This window comes from Cydia pomonella, chromosome 14 (genome assembly GCF_033807575.1).
Source record: "Cydia pomonella isolate Wapato2018A chromosome 14, ilCydPomo1, whole genome shotgun sequence".
Lineage (NCBI taxonomy): Eukaryota > Metazoa > Arthropoda > Insecta > Lepidoptera > Tortricidae > Cydia > Cydia pomonella.
Genome location: NC_084716.1, coordinates 3,643,515 through 3,660,283, shown reverse-complemented (window position 1 = coordinate 3,660,283; position 16,769 = coordinate 3,643,515). Strand labels below are relative to the sequence as shown.

Here is a 16,769-nt window from a genome sequence, read left to right as displayed (position 1 = left end):
AATTTATTGTTTTTTTCTATTTTTGTGTAAACATCCTAATGCGGTTCATAGAATACATCTACTTACCAAGTTTGAACAGTATAGCTCTTATAGTTTCGGAAAAAAGTGGCGGTGACATAATCGGACAGACAGACGGACATGACGAATCTATAAGGGTTCCGTTTTTTGCCATTTGGCTACGGAACCCTAAAAACACTTCCAAATTTAAATTGCAGTTTAACCCCCTTTGTGGGTATTTATTATTTCAAATAAAAGAAAATTGACATCGGTTCCCATGATAAAGCATTATCCCTGAAAAGCTAACAAACATACAGGTTGCGCAAATTAGTTAGCCAATTTGTCGATAGGTAGATGGCGCTGTACACAATTATGCTTAGTATACTTCTGGTCAAGAGTCTTTCATGTTTATAATTACATGAGATACTTGAAAGTTTGTACGGAACCCTCGGTGAGCGAGTTAAACAAACACGCACTTGACCAAGTTTTTTTAAGTATTTTTAACAGTAGGTAATAGGTACCTTATCGGATCAAAATTATTTTTAAATTGATATAATAATTCTGATTAAAATAATTAAGCAAACGTGACTTTTAATTAAGTTTATTATAATATTAATTTGTTTTCATGTTTTCCGTCAACACTGATTATGAGAATATTACGAATCGGTAATTGTTGCAAGTTATAAAATTGGCACATAAAATTAGGAGAGTGCATTTTAAAGGGCAACATCATGGGTCGTACACTGGCGTTGGTTTTTGTAACTCTGGTGCTTCATGCATTATGGGGCTCCGGTAAGTTTGGATTTCTATTGGCATTCTTAGCTACTATGGGCCGATTTTCTCATTTCGAGCGCTCGACTTCGTTACTCGAAAATCCGTGGGAATCGATCGGCGAGTCAATTTTTGAAATACGAGCGATTTTAATTGGGAATCTAGTGGTATTTTGACCGCTCGTTTTCAATTCTATTATTAGAGGTAGTATTGAAGGCAGCCACACGAAACCGAGAGCTTGAAATAAAAAAATTGCCCCCGTGGTTTCAAAAAGAGGGAGGTCCTGAATTCGATTGTTATTTTTAATGATTTTTATTTATTTTTGCGTTTGTTACTTTGGAATTAGAATTTCACCATCTCTAAAGCAACCAAATAAATTGAATACTTATTCGTTTGAAAGTTTGCTTGTGTTTGGATTAATTAGATTAGGGAACTCGAAAACTCCTGACTTTATCAGTAAGCAAGCATCCGCGAATCCTAATAAATTAAATGTATAGACTCTTAAGTTTACAACACACAACAAAATATGTAAATAGTAATCACACTCATACCTACTTATGTACAAAACCAGCCTAAATGAGGTTGAACTTTATTTTTTTGTCGTTAATAATACAATTACCTTTCCGTCTTTTAAATATTTTTCCACAATTTATCAAATGAAAATAATTTTTAAAGTTATATATTAATGTTGATTAAAATGGAATTAAGATTACTAAAATTATAGTTAATTTTTATTTGTTTTAATTTAGTGTAGGAATCAGTATGAGAGTGCGCAGGAGTTACAAACTGAACTTAGAAATATTATTTAAAACATTCACCATAAAAATTTAATAAATAAACTGGAAATGAAATTATTAAAAGAGTTGCATTGTATAAGGAACAGGAAGGCAAACATTTTGAGCATTTAATTTAGTTAAATTTATTGTAAGTAGCAGTTAATTGTACTGATATGATTTTATTAAATGTCAAAATTCATCGTCTTTTTTTATTTAAGATGCTACGTTACTTAGAGGACATAAATTCTTACAATTGAGGGTTTCGATCAGTACAGTAAAATTGTTATTATTATGTAATTATAGGCGAGCAGCTATTTAGCTGATGAGCCTATGTCACACAGTGTCCAGTATTATACAATTCAAAGTTTGTAAAGTCGTATCACATCACTAAGTAACATCACGGCCCGATTCGAAGAATGATTAAGACACATTTAAGATCCTGGAAAAATCTTTAAAAGATCGATAACTAAACGACATGTCAAAATTGACGTTTATTACGATTCCGCTGTGATCCCAATAAGATCTATCTACGATATTTCTAACGTCAAAGTGACATTGGTTGCCCGAATCGAGCTATTTCTGTAATTATACGACATATAAACGATATCTAAATGAGAACTTATCTAAACCAGAACTTATCGTTATCGTATCTCATTCTTCGAATCGAGCCGTCAGTCTAACTTATTGTTTAAAAGCCCCTTGTCCAATCTGTTTTTAAGCACATTGACCGAGGCAGCAGTCACAACACTATCCGGTAAACGGTTCCAAGCCGCCACGACACGGTTGGACAAAGAATGATATACAACTTTAGTAGTAGTGGGAGAGCGAACAATTCTTAGGCTGTGACCTCGGGTCTCGCGGCTGATAGTTCTCTTGTTGATTATATCGTGAATGTCGGGGAGGTTGTAACAGTGGGTAACAATTCTAAAACACTCGATAAGGTCTCCTCTCGCTCTCCTGGCTTTGAGTGTGGGCAGCTTCAGTAACTTTAGCCTTTCTTCATAAGGTAGACGTTTCAGATTAAATGGAATCTTGGTGGCTCTTCGTTGCGCACTCTAAAAGGTCAATTGCAGGATTTTTGTTACCACATTTAGCGGGTTCGACTCCCGGTTCAGACAGGCGTTTATATAAAATTCTTTGAATGCAGTTCGTATAGTCTTAAAAATAAAAATAAAAATGAAGTCGTCTTTCAGTAAAATTTCCTATCTACTATATTTATAGTACTTCCCCTCCATTTGGCAAAGTCGTGAGACGCCCTGTACAAATACAAATACAAATACAAATAATTTATTTATAACGCCAAGTTACATGTCATGTTCATGATGGTTTTCATATCATTAGGTAATTAATTAATTTAATTCAATTTAATTATTACACATTTAATTTAAGTATCTATGCTTTGTATTGATAATACATATTTGGATGGTGCATTTCAAAGTGCATCACCATGGGTCGTACACTGCCGGTTGTGTTTACCACTGGTTCTTCTAGCGTTATCGTTAGCGTTAGCGGGGTCTGGTAAGCTATAACTAAATATTTTTTTAGACTAAAGGTCCATACTGACTTCTTATTTTCAATTTCTTTGACATTCTCAGCTACCATTTTTATTTATTATAACCGACATTAAAATTTAAGATGAGGTCCTTAATTCAGTTGGAATATTTCGAATTGTTTATTTTGTTATTTTTCGCAATTCACGTTCATTGTTAAAGTTGCCAATCAATTTAGAGTCAAACCAGGATAAGGTGGACGGGTTATTTTAAACGTCAAATTTCTATGAAGTTATGAAGTTTACTTGACATTTGCACCGTCTGGCCTATCAAAATCGCTGGCAACTTATCTTGGTCTATGCTGATAACAGGTGCTTTAGGTAGAGTTTGTGCGGAAGAGTCGTAAAATATAAGGGAACCGATATATTCTATGATTCTTCTTTTTCTGTACAGACTAGTTGAGGTAATGTGGATTATGAAGACCACAAAATGATCAACTGAATTCCGTTATGCAACGCTGTACCGCAAGCGTCTTTGGGCTTCAGAGTATTACGATTGTAAAGGGGTGTATGGTCGTGAATGAATTTAATGGCGGTTTATACTATTATGTAGTGAGTTTTTTCACAGGACAGGCGCACGTCGTCGCTCATAAAAATGCTCTTTGACTTTTTCTGTTAAAGAGTATTAACTAACGGGACCGTAAAGGCTTTTTTAATTTTTTTTTCATTTACTCGAATTCTTGGACGCTTACTGATAAACTAAAGAGTTGTCAGGTCATCTCAGTGATCCGTACACAAACAAAATTTCAAACGATTCTAAAATTAATTTCACATAATTCCCCTCTGGTTACTTTTCTACTAATATACATAATGCAAAATAGAGTATTTTAATTTGGTTCAGTTGGTTAGCAAATATAGTATTCGGATTATATTATACGTTCACTCAATGACAGAGAGGGCAAAATGTTTAAGGGCCAAATCATTTTATCTGAATAAGGATATCTGTTCGACTCCTTGATAACGAGTATTACTCTTACTTTGTTACTCGTCGACTATTTACTATTTACCGAAACTAACATTAAGCTTTTCTATTCTAGCTTTCTCCTACCTGCTGGACCCGCGCACAGCGGCCACCAAGATCGTCGACCAGGCTGAAGTGAATAATAATGAATATTGTTATTCTTGTGTTAAAATCGACAACATATGCTACAACCACACCTACTTGTTCGAGCTCCCCGCTCTCTTCGATGAACAACACCCCAACATTGAAAGAATGGGCATCATGAACTTTACTAACGTTTTATTTTACACTTTCGAACCAAAGTTCGGTGATCAAGAATACTCCAAAGTTGGCTACATATCGTTATACTATCCGGAGTTCTCTGGCGTCATCACTGGCTGGCAGTCTTTCAACTTTGGTCCCTTTGATATAGATCACAGGCAGAAAAAAGTATATCTAGGTGGTTCCGACGGTATATGGGTTGTTGACGATATCAACTATTTTCCAACATATTTTAACGTGAAGTCGAGTTACATTACTAACGTTGTTGTAAAGGACTATGTGTATTTTACTACGTACAATCAGCAGGGAATATTTAAATATGTTGCCGGGTATTATGTCGTTCATTTAGTAGATAAATTTATAAATAAGTTTGTTCTAGATGCCGAGAGTAATATTGTGTATTTAAATGTTAGTGGATTATTTATTTCATTTCTTAATAAGGACCAGAGTGATGTAAAATTATCAACGGAATCGTGGATAAGAGGTTTGACTGTGGATACGAAAGGAACAGTATACGCGTGGCATGTAGATGGGATATATAAAGTGACTGTAGGCAATGTTCTTTCCGAGTCCAAACTGAAACGTGTTACAGGTATAGCTCCCGATGCGATGGCGTTTGATGAATCGAACAACATCATATATTCGATCAGGAAAAAGTTGTACAAGTTGAGTAAAGTTGCTACCAGTAAGTGTTTTGGTAGGTAATTCAATTTAAAAATAACACGTATATTTGTAAAATGACATTATTTGCTATTTATTTTCTTTGCTTTTACCAGTGACACATAATAATACATTTATAACTAATTTAAGGAATTGTTTACGCGCTTGAAACTGCAAGAGAGGATCTTTTTTTAAATACCGATCTTTGTCTAACCGGTTTTCTATGTATGTATCTGATTTTAATTAGTTACTGAAATACTGTATTTTGTTTTAAACAAATAAATGAACCTTGCTTACTTGCCTTTAGTCGGTGTACAATCAATTCATCGTAAATCCGTCCTTTGCCTTTGCCTTGTAACTGTAAGTAATGATGAAGCGTTTGTGGTGTCAAATACACAAAACTCTTTAGGTTTTTTATTTTACCCTGTTGTCTATGAAAACAGTCGAATAGAGAAGAGAAGATAAGAGAAGATATTGAGTTGTAATGCAATGAAAATTTTGTAAGTGTTGTGGAGATAAAATATATTTATTATAAGTTGAACGCGAGTTGTTCTTATGTGGAGACACGGCTGGGATGAGGCCCTCATCTACACCTTACCAGTACAGCACAGGTCTCAGACAGGTGCTGTACTGGTAAGACGAGGGGCTTTCAAAACGAAGGTCACGGGTTCGAACTCTGGCTTATATCAATGAGTTTCTTTAGAGTTATATTTATGTACGAAATTTCATTTGCTACTTGTGTGAGGGCTTTGCACGCCCTGTACACTCTTGGCAACTTGGTTGAGGTGGAGCGAGGCCAGAAGGCGAGCTGAAGATAGTAAGGCGTGACGCGAGCTTGTGAAGGCCCTTAGCCCCTCTGGGGTGCTTTAGAACAACAACAACAACACTTGTTTGAGGTTTAACGCTGGCCAGCAAGGCTTGTGTTCGAATCTGTGTGAACATATATTAAATACAACATTAATTTTCTACTCAAACACGCTTAGTTATTTGTACAACAAGAGAGCAAAGATTGATATTTCATTGATTGCTTATTTTGAGTCCCGTACAAGCGAAAGATTCCATTGCGATTAATCCTTCTTCATCATTATTTCACTCATGTTTTCTTAAGATATTTTAACACTTAAGTTTAATTACTGCGGTAATAAATACAACAAAATGAATGAAATTTCAATAAAATAATACATTAACGAACATCAATTGACAGTTCAATCGACAACTCTTTTTTTTAAATACAGTCCAAATTGCGGATACCACTATTTGTCAACTAAAGTAGAGATAGTTAAAAGTAGAATTATTTACTTTGCGTAATAATATTTGTATTTTTTAAGTTTATCGTTGTGATTGTACATTAAAATACTTTAAATATGGTGTTTCTATTAAGTTTTAATCTTTTATTTAATTAATTTATTAGGTATAAGAGTCTGTGCGGAAAGAGAAGAGTCGTGGAATGTATGGGGCCCAATACATTCCACGACTCTTCTCTTTCCGAACAGACTCTACGAATGAGTACTCGTAGGGTGTTTTTTTTATTTTTTATTTACTCAAACGGTACATGCTTACAGACAAAATTTATGCAACCGCCAAACTGTAACCAGTTTGTTTGTTTGTTTTTTTTGGAACGATGCGGTCTGACTTATTTCGGGGGTCAATTAAAAAACCGTCAATATACCGTCGAATTATACATGACCTTTTTTGTCTCTTTTTTCTTTGTGAAAGGGACAGAGACAATAGAATCCAATTATTTCGAACTTGTATAAGGCCCCGCACGTTGATATAACATTCGAATATAAAAGTCACTTGAATGTTATTTTGTCTCACTCAGTGAGCAAAATGCGATGATGCTCACTATTTTTAAGCAGCAAATTACCCTTGTTCGAGCTGCTGACGTGAAAATATTATCGTCATAGCGAGCGCGTAGAGCGAGCGAGACATCTCCATCTCAGCTTGGGCAAATATGTCCATAGGTCTATGGAGTGTGGATTTAAGAGGAGTGAAATCTCTTGTGGTAGAACTGTTGCAAAAGTGTCCAGCTGTCAGCTATAAATAATAGTTCCAAATCTCCCCAGAGTAGCGCTAGAGTAGCTAAGAACCTAGGCGTTATTGACGGAGTGAAATGCGCTGTCTATGATTTGATTTTTTTGTTTAAGTATTCTAGGTATTGTAGCGCCACCTATTTAAGGTTTTTTGATGACACCTTTTGGTACATGGAGATTTATTTCCTTAACTCCACCTTCCGTACATAGGTCGCATATCTCAACCGATTTTCAAATACTGTCATACTCTTCTGTCAAATTCAGTGTCGCGTCGAGTTAGCTATTAAAATGTTCGGAATTTAGTTGACAGCCACACAAAACCGGCTTCCGGCAGTGACTTCCGCTTCTTTGTGGCTCCACTCGTCCGGGCCGGCCGTGATTAACGTCCGTCATCCGTCACCAACGTGACGGGACCGGGGATACTTAATGCAGGGCCGGATTAACCATGTCCGGGCCCCTAGGCAATGTAAATCTCGGGGCCTCTTTTTTCCATGCCAGTTGGTCTTTCCGTGCAAAATATGTATTTTCAATTTATTTTACGTGCGAGGCCATTCAACTGATGCTATAAAATTAATCCGGCCCTGAGGGCCTACCGCGAACCACGTTCGACGTGTTACCTCTCTATCGCACTTGTAAATTCGTACGTAAGTGTGACAGGGAGGCAACACGTCGAACGTGGTTCGCGGTAAGCCCTCTGGACTATAATCGCAAAAAGACTGATACTCTAAATATGCCTTAATTGGAGTATAACTTGAGCATTTAACAACCGGAGTCGCCTTTAAGAGCTTAATTTAAAAAAGTCGAATATTTTATTTTCATAGCTACTTAAAATATAAAACAATCAATAACTGTGATCCCATGATGCACTGTAAGCATATACTTTTTTTATGGTAGAGGAGGCAAACGAGCAGACGGATCACCTGATGGTAAGCGATTACCACCGGCCATGGACACCTGCAACACCAGAGGGGTTGTAAGTGCGTTGCTGGCCTTTAAGATGGGAGTACGCTCTTTTCTTGAAGGTTTGAAGGACTTTTACGCGATACTTTGTACTATGATCATTTTTAAGTTGTAAGGTAGGCGATGAAACAGTAATTAAAACGTAAACACTTTTATGCATTTAGTCATATGAATATAAGTGAATAAGTAATGAAAATTATATGTAATTCTTAACAAGTGATGTTACCGTGAAGTAACTACATAATCATGTGCCTGATGTATGCTGATAAGAAAGAATTCTATCTAAACTGGTATGTACACAAGTCCGAGCTCACTTTTTGTATATAAAAATAATACCAAAAAATAATCATCGAAAACCGCTTAAGATGGTACGGACATATTAAAAGACGCAGCAAAGATCATGTGGTACAGATAGCGCTAGATTTACCAGAGCAAAACAAGAGGAAGGGCCGCAAACCAACGACCTGGTGGTCAAAAATACAAGGAGACCTCAAGCAAGCCCAATTGCCAGAACAGACAACCCAGGACAGGACATCCTGGCGCAAATATGTGAGGAGGCCCGACCCCAAATAAAGGGAAAAGGAATGGAAGAAGAAGAGAGTTATACATATTTCTCGTGTAAGTGAAATGTAATTTCTTATGAGAAATAAATGTCTTTAAACCGAATACCTCCCCCAATGGTCATACTTATTGTATGGACTGACGTATATCTGACATGGCTACATTTGACGTGAGGGGCCTCGGAAAAATCGGTAGACTGTTTTGTACAAAAAAATACAGACAAGGCGTCTCCAATTGTTAAATACTCTAAGGAGTTAACTATTATATTAAAAATTAAAAACACCTACGCAAAAAAGACTAATAAAGAAGCGTATTACTGCAAAGTTCTGCCGCCAGAGTGCAGCACTAGCACACACCGTAAACCATGGAGTAATTTAGGTATCAATCAATGAATTTTACGTGTTATGGCTCCATCAAGGTGTTAACGATTCTGCCGATGTCGAGGTTGGATAAGACACGGCTAGTATATGAATCTTATCAGTACATAGACAGTGTTCGGTGGAAACTTAGGTATATATAAACGGTTTTTTGAAAAGCCTGTAACAGTGACATAATTTTTTTATTTAATACGTGTTCACAGATTATTTGTTTCGAACAATAGATATGACATGATGCATCATGTCGGTTTGTTTACTGTTTGTACTAGTGACGCCATCTTCTCAGAGTTGTTTTTGTTATTTACGAAGATTAGTTTGCTTTGTTTTACGAAGAAGGTTCAGCTTAAATGTTTCGTCGGGCCTATCTTTACTAAAGAAATCTTTGCTTTAAAGTAGGTTACAGTCTAATCGATATCATCGATAACTCTAAGTTGGACTTAGAGTTCTGAGTTTACCACCGACACAGCGGTACAGTCACGTCTGATAATACGGATACGAAAAATGTGCCAAAAATATGTATACACTACCTTAATATATGGGCAATAAAGTCGTCTATACATATTTTTGGCACTTTTTTCGTATCGATATTTTCAGACGTACTAGGTATTTATTAAATTTTAACCTTTCTTTTTTTAAGTATTTTTCGACAGTTAGATTTCTTATCGCATCAAAATTAATTTTAGATATTGAAGCTGATTAAAATAATTAGGCAAAATTAAATCCAACTTTTAATTAAATTTGTTATAATTTTATTTCGTTTTCATGATTTCCGTCAACACTGATTATGAGACTATTTTAATCCGCTTATTAATGCAGGGTATAAATTGGTAAAAAGAAATTGGAGGATGCATTTTAAACTGCAACACGATGGGTCGTGCACTGACGGTAGTTATTGCCACTCTGATGCTTCAAGTACTATGGGGCTCTGGTAAGCCATAGACATCTATATTTAGATATTTTTTTACTGGCATTCGTGGGCGTCCTTAAAACAATCAAATCAGACGCCCACACGTTCATTGTGACATTAAAGTACGTGAAATTAAAAAAAAAATGCCCCTAAATGTGCTTAAGTACTAGCTTCGAGAAATAGCATTCTTGCGTCCGCGCCCCCATTAGTAATAATTTTACAAATTCGTGAAAAAAGTGGGTTCAGCGAGAGAATTTCATTTTTGCGTCCACGCTACTTGATTTGATGCGGCAATTTTATCAGGTTGGCCGAAAAATTGTCCCGTCTGAACTGGCCTCTAGTTACTGGTCCCGTAAAGAACAAGGTCCTCAATTCGATTCAATTTTAAATTATTTTTATTTGATTTTATTATTGTATGTTTGTTGCTTGAGAACTCTTATCATTTCTAAATCATGGAAATTTGCAATTTGAGGTAGTTAAAAAAGCTCACTTGAGAATTTTAATACATCATATTACATATATCCCTTACATATTCCATGAATGTTTTTTTTTTCAAATACCTAGTCAACTTATTTTGAAAACAGAAATAATGTGCATCGTTTCAATAATAGATTATTTGATGTCAAACAAAAGTGTGTTAACAGCATATACGTTTTGGTTTTGGTAAGCCGATGGTCCCGGGTTCAAATCCTGGTAAGGGCATTTATTCTTGTAATGAGCATGGATATTTGTTCCTGAGTCATGGGTGTTTTCTATGTATTTAAGTCTATATAAATATTTATTTATACATTATATATATATCCTTGTCTAAGTACTCTCAACCTAATCTTATTGAGCTTACTGTGGGACTTAGTCAATTTGTGTCACACAGGTCAAAATGATTAGCGACAAAATAGTTTTTTTTCAAATGAGTGCTTGTATCTGTTAGGATTCCATAAAATTTACTAAAGCTAACAATTACCTTTCTAATTCCAGCTTTCTCCTCCCGACGCACCAACATCGTCGACCTAGCCGAAATGGACGACAATGAATATTGTCACTCTTGCGTCAAAATCGACAACATCTGCTACAACCACACTGACCTGTTCGAGCTCCCCGCCCCCTTCGATGAAAACCCCGTCGTTAAAAGAATGGGTATCATGAAGGCTACTAACGTCCTATACTACACCTTCGAACCTACGTTCAGTGATAAAGAATACTCCAAAGTTGGCTTCGTGTTGTTAAATAATCCGAAATACTCTGGTGTCATTTCTGGCTGGCAGTCTTTCAACTTTGGTCCCTTTGATATAAATCAGAAAGAGAAAAAAGTATATCTAGGTGGTTCGGACGGTATATGGACTGTTAATTCTACCAGCCATATCCCAACGTTTTTTGGCTGGAAAGCTAATCATATCACTAACGTTGTTGTAAAGAACTATATGTATTTTACTACGTCAGGTCATAATGGAATAATTAAATATGTGGGCGGGCATTATGCCGTTCAATTAGTAGATATAAGAATAAATAATTTTGTTCTGGATATAGGGCACAATATTGTGTATTTAAATGATACTGGATTATATATTTCATTCCGTAGTAAAAACCTGAAAGATATAAGACTATCAACGGAACGGTTCATCAGAGATTTGACTGTTGATATTAAAGGAGCAGTATACGCCTGGCACGTAGATGGGATATATAAAGTGACCGTAGGTAATGTTCTTTCCCAGTCTACATTGAAACGTGTTTCAAATTTAGCTCCTGACGCTATGACGTTTGATCAGTCAAACAACATTATATATTCCATCGGAAAAAACTTGTACAAGTTGACTAAAGTTGCTACCGGCAGTTGTTTTGGTAGCTAATGGCTAATTCCAGTTGAAAATAATAAACTAGATTTGCTACATAATTTACTTTGCTTTGCCATACATTTATGACTAATGTAAGAAATTTTTGTCCTACATCTTTTATACGTATCTGCATTGTATTGTTTTCCTTCCTGTAAAACTGAATTTTGTTGTGAAAAAATACCCAAATAAAATCTTGCTTTTTTGCCTTTACTTGGAGTAAATTAATTATTTTACCTGTATTTGTAATTACCAGAAGTCCAATTCAGTTTTAACAACTTGTAACGGTTTTGATCTTTTGTACGTCAAAGCCGTATCAAAACCAGTGCAAAATCGTGTCAGGTTGATTTCGGGGATAAAAACTGTCCTATATTCTTCCCTGGGAGTCTCCTAGAATTTGAATTATAGTATTTCATTTCATTTCATTTCATTTCATAGCCCAATATTTTTAATTATTTTATACTCTTTACGTAGGACTGGATCATGTATTTAGGTTACAACTTCTCATTATTAGATAGTCCCATTAAAAATGAAATAATAAAGAACGAAAAAGAACGTAATAATACCGGTATTTTTGTATGAAGGAAAAACCGGTTCCGAACCTTGGGTGGAGGTAAGAACGGCTATGTAGGCTTTTCCACTGATGCATACTCGGGGGTACTATAAATAAACATCCAACAGATCTTGGGATTCGGGATGAGACTTAACCTTGCTAACATTAACACCTTTCAAAAGAAACTTAAACACCTATTCACGTATAAAAGCTCAAGACATGGTACACAAAACAATTGTCGACTATTTTTTACGTTAGAATTATCATAAATAATTAGGAAAAAATATAAACACATGTCTAGCTTGATATTTATTTTTTAAGTTCCGTAAAACCACCCAACTATAGTCCAATACTGCAACTATGGTCCACAAGTTCAAAAGGAAATTAAGTATCTATACCAATGTTCCTTGTGGTTTACTCCTAGTTTTACCTTCCATTTATAAACATACTTTGCCTTAGAACTACAAAAATATAGTAAAATACACACCTGAACCAGAAAAATTGAGTTTATTTGTGGACCATAGTTGGGAGCTTTGGACTATAGTTGGATGGTTTTACGGTTATCAAAAACACTTCCAGATTAAATTTGCAATTTAACCCCCTTTGTTCATTAGTGGGTGTTCATTATTCTTGAAAAATCCTTGAGATTACACTAAAGACACCTTCTTTGAATATAAATAAAAATTGAAATCTGTTCACATGATAAAAAATTATCCCTGAAAAACCAACATACATACAGGTTGCGTAAATTAGCAATTTGTCGATAGGTAGATGGCGCTGAACTCAATAATGCTTGGTATATTTCTGGTCATAAGTCTTTCGTATTTATAGTTACTTGAGATAATTGAAAGTTTGTACGGAATCCTCGGTGCGCGGTGTTGATCAGATCTTTTAAGTATTTTTCGACAGTATTACCTTATCGGAACAAAATTATTTCTAAATGGATATAATAATGCTGATTAAATTAATTAAGCAAATGTGACTGATAATTATAATTTGTTTTCATGATTTTCGTCAACACTGATTATGAGAATATTACAACTCGCTAATTGATGCAGGATATAAATTGGAATATAACATTTAGAGGGTGCATTTTAAAGTGCAACATCATGGGTCGTACACTGGCGTTGGTTTTTGTAACTCTGGTGCTTCACGCCTTATGGGGCTCTGGTAAGCCATGAACATCTCTCATTCTTAGTTACTGGGTGCCGATTTTTTAATATCGAGCGCTCGATTTCGTCACTCGAAAATCCATAGAACACAGCGAAATGCTATTTTTGAAATGCGAGCGCTAGGAATTGGGAATCTAGTGGTATTGACAACTCGTTATCAATTCTATTATTAGAGATAGTATTGAAGGCAGCCGCACGAAAAGTGGTTCTGAATTAGATTGTTATTTTTAATGATTTTTATTCTATTTTGTATGTTTGTTTGTTCGTCTGTTTGTTTGGTATTAGAACCTGATTATTCCTAAAGTAACCAAATAAATTCCAGTAATCCTCTGTATATATCCATTATGTATATTGTAAATAAAAATAAATTTAATACGTATTCGTGTGAAAGTATGGTTTGTTCGGATTAATTAGATGAGGGAACCTGAAAACTCTCGACTATCAGTAAGCATCCGAGAATCCTAATAAATTTAATGAAAAGGTTTTTGAGTATACAACACACAACAAAATATATAGTGATTCCAATTTCTGTTAAGTCAAAGCGGCTGCCCATTTAATCCAAAATTGGGAAAAACCAGCATTGTCTTATTTAAAAACATGAATAAGTGCAATTGGACGGACGGCATTAATAGCATTATTTAAATTTCTCTAATATTCAGAATGCAAAATTGATTTGATAGTGATGCGTTAAAACAGCCATATATAAATATTATGATTACATTACATGTGCACAAAACACACAGGTGAAAATGATTAGGGGCTAAATCATTTTAACTCATGTGAGGATATCCATTACGACTACTTGATTAAAAATCTACTATAAACTGAAATAGATAATTTAATAAATTATTACAAAAAAATGACTCCAGTGGTGGGAGGCCGGATTCGTAACTGATTTTAGTATATGACATCTATTGCGCTTTATAATTTGTATATAGTAGTGGCAGTACTTTTTTTTTTAATTTATTGAATAAACAAACAATTTACAGTCTAGAATTTAATACAAGACCCATCGTAGGCAAAACCTTGAGGAGGTTTGTGTGCCGATGGGGAGTTCAGAGAACAATACATATATTAATGTCTTATGTCTAATTAAAAAAAAAGAAAACATTGTAGGATTCTTAGTATAAGTAGCTTGTGTCGTTTGATGTCAATAAGTGCATTTTAATAAAATTTTTTATATGTTAAATTACACAAAAACACTTACTTAAAATACACAAATCAAAATATTTGATTTGTTCCCAAAGTTGACTAAAATTCCATTGTTTACCAAAAATAAAATATAGCTTTCACATTCCAGCACTCTCTGCCTTGCTGGGCCCGCGCATTACGGCCACCAAGATCCTCGACCTAGCCGAGGTGGACAAGAATGGATATTGCTACTCTTGCATCAAAATCGACAACATCTGCTACAACCACACCGAGCTGTTCGAGCTCCCGGCGCCCTTCGGTGAACACCCCGTCGTTAAAAGAATGGGGATCATGAAGTCTTCGAACCTTCTATACTATAACTTCGAACCTGCGCTCAGTGATAAGGAATACTCCAAAGTTGCCTTCGTGTCGTTATATTCTACGAATTTCTCTGGCGTCATTTCTGGCTGGCAGTCTTTCAACTTTGGTCCTTTTGATATAAACCAAAACAATAAAAAAGTATATCTAGGTGGTTCCGACGGTATATGGGTTGTTAATACTATTAGCCGTTTCCCAGCATTTTTTAGTATGAAGGCGAATCTTATCACTAACGTTGTTGTAAGGGACAATGTGTATTTTACTGCGTCAGGTTATGATGGAATATTTAAATATGTGGACGGGTATTATGTCGGTCAATTAGTAGATAAAACGATAAATAATTTTATTCTGGATATCGGGTACAATATTGTGTATTTAAATGATACTGGATTATATATTTCATTCCGTAGTAAAAGTCAGAATGATGTAAGATTATCAACGGAGCGGTTCATCAGAGGTTTGACTGTCGACGGGAAAGGAGCAGTATACGCCTGGCATGTAGATGGGATATATAAAGTGACTTTAGGTAAAGTTCTTTCCCAGTCTACATTGAAACGTGTTTCAAATTTAGCTCCTGACGCTATGACGTTTGATCAGTCAAACAACATTATATATTCGATCGGAAAAAAGTTGTACAAGTTAAGTAAAGTGACTACCAGTGATTGTTTTGGTATGTAATGTCTGAATCCAATTGAAGATAAACGAGATTTGCTATAGGTATAATTTGCTTTGCTTTGCCGTGGGCACCTGAATACATTTATTTAACTACTTTATTTTTGAGTACATTTATTTAACTACTTTATTTTTGAATACATTTATTTAATTACTTTATTTTTGAATACATTTATTTAACTACTTTATTTTTGAATACATTTATTTAACTGCTTTTATTGCATGGCATATATGTAAATAGTTTTTAAGTCTCATGAAGTGAAATGTTAATTTCTTTTGAGAATAATAAAAATATCTTTAACCCAAACTACTTTAAGTAATTTTTGCCCTACCTATTTCGGCATTGTAATTTTTTTCCTTACTGTAATCTTATTTTGAAAAAATAAATGAACCTTGCTTTTTGCCTTTATTAGTTGGAGTGAAATAAAATTATTCTAAACCCTGTCTCTCAACTTTGGGAAGTAATCGAATTATTTTTATCAAATATTCTGATTTGTGTTTTTAAGTACGTCTGCTCTTTACCTTTACCTTCTAACCTGTACTCATAATGATCAGTCCGATGTTGTTACGGTTGTGTTTATATTTTGATATGACCTTGAACTTCGTTCATGCTGATTGGTTGGCGAAATGAAGTGAAGGTCGTGCGCTCATGCGTGAGATGGACGTCCAAGTCCTATCAAACCCCCTCAACACCGTAACAGGTTGTTGAATCTGAATCTAGTTCTATGATATTTATTTGACTAAAAGCACAATTTGACGAAAACCCCAACCCCAAATCCCAAAACCCCAAGAACTACCTAGGTGGAACTACCAAGGTCTAATCGGACTGGACGGTAAGAAGTTGTTATGGTCAGCTACGAACTGGTTGGCTTGGTTTGGTTGGAAGACTTCTTTGTATGAAGCTTATTTGTATTATGTCAAGTAAGTAATATAGGTAGTCTAGTTATAGTCCAAATACTTACTCAGCTATCTTCTACTAGAAAGTGTTTAAACCACAAATCCGCAAACTCATGACTTATCCGCAAAGAATAACATTTTTGTTTAGTTTTTTTTATGGCTAATATTGTTTTCAAAAAATTTAGGCTTTTAAATTGCAAAGATAAGATCCACCAATGGTCAGGTTTAAGAGCATCAAGGTTGTGTTGTCAGATCTGACCACAGTTCCTTTTAACCTGCGTGTTATAATTATAAAGGCGAAATTAACATGATTATAATACATTTCAC

General features: G+C 35.1%; 2 protein-coding genes across 3 annotated transcripts; both read left to right on the top strand.

The window, feature by feature from the left end:
- The first annotated feature begins 659 nt into the window (after positions 1 to 659).
- Positions 660 to 5,281, top strand: LOC133524726 (uncharacterized). Its single transcript, XM_061860869.1, has 2 exons — positions 660 to 789; positions 4,131 to 5,281. The coding sequence occupies exons 1-2, from the start codon at positions 729 to 731 to the stop codon at positions 5,018 to 5,020; spliced, it is 951 nt and encodes a 316-aa protein (XP_061716853.1). The 5' UTR covers positions 660 to 728; the 3' UTR covers positions 5,021 to 5,281.
- Positions 5,282 to 9,597: 4,316 nt separating this feature from the next.
- On the top strand, positions 9,598 to 16,010 carry LOC133524724 (uncharacterized). Of its 2 annotated transcripts, none has more exons than XM_061860865.1 (3): positions 9,598 to 9,834; positions 10,789 to 13,362; positions 14,665 to 16,010. In XM_061860865.1, exons 1-2 carry the CDS (start codon positions 9,774 to 9,776, stop codon positions 11,655 to 11,657), a joined length of 930 nt encoding a protein of 309 aa, XP_061716849.1. In that variant the 5' UTR covers positions 9,598 to 9,773; the 3' UTR covers positions 11,658 to 13,362; positions 14,665 to 16,010. The 2 variants fall into 2 exon arrangements, with proteins under 2 accessions (XP_061716849.1, XP_061716848.1); XM_061860864.1 differs by having other exon boundaries at positions 9,612 to 9,834.
- Positions 16,011 to 16,769: the final 759 nt, after the last annotated feature.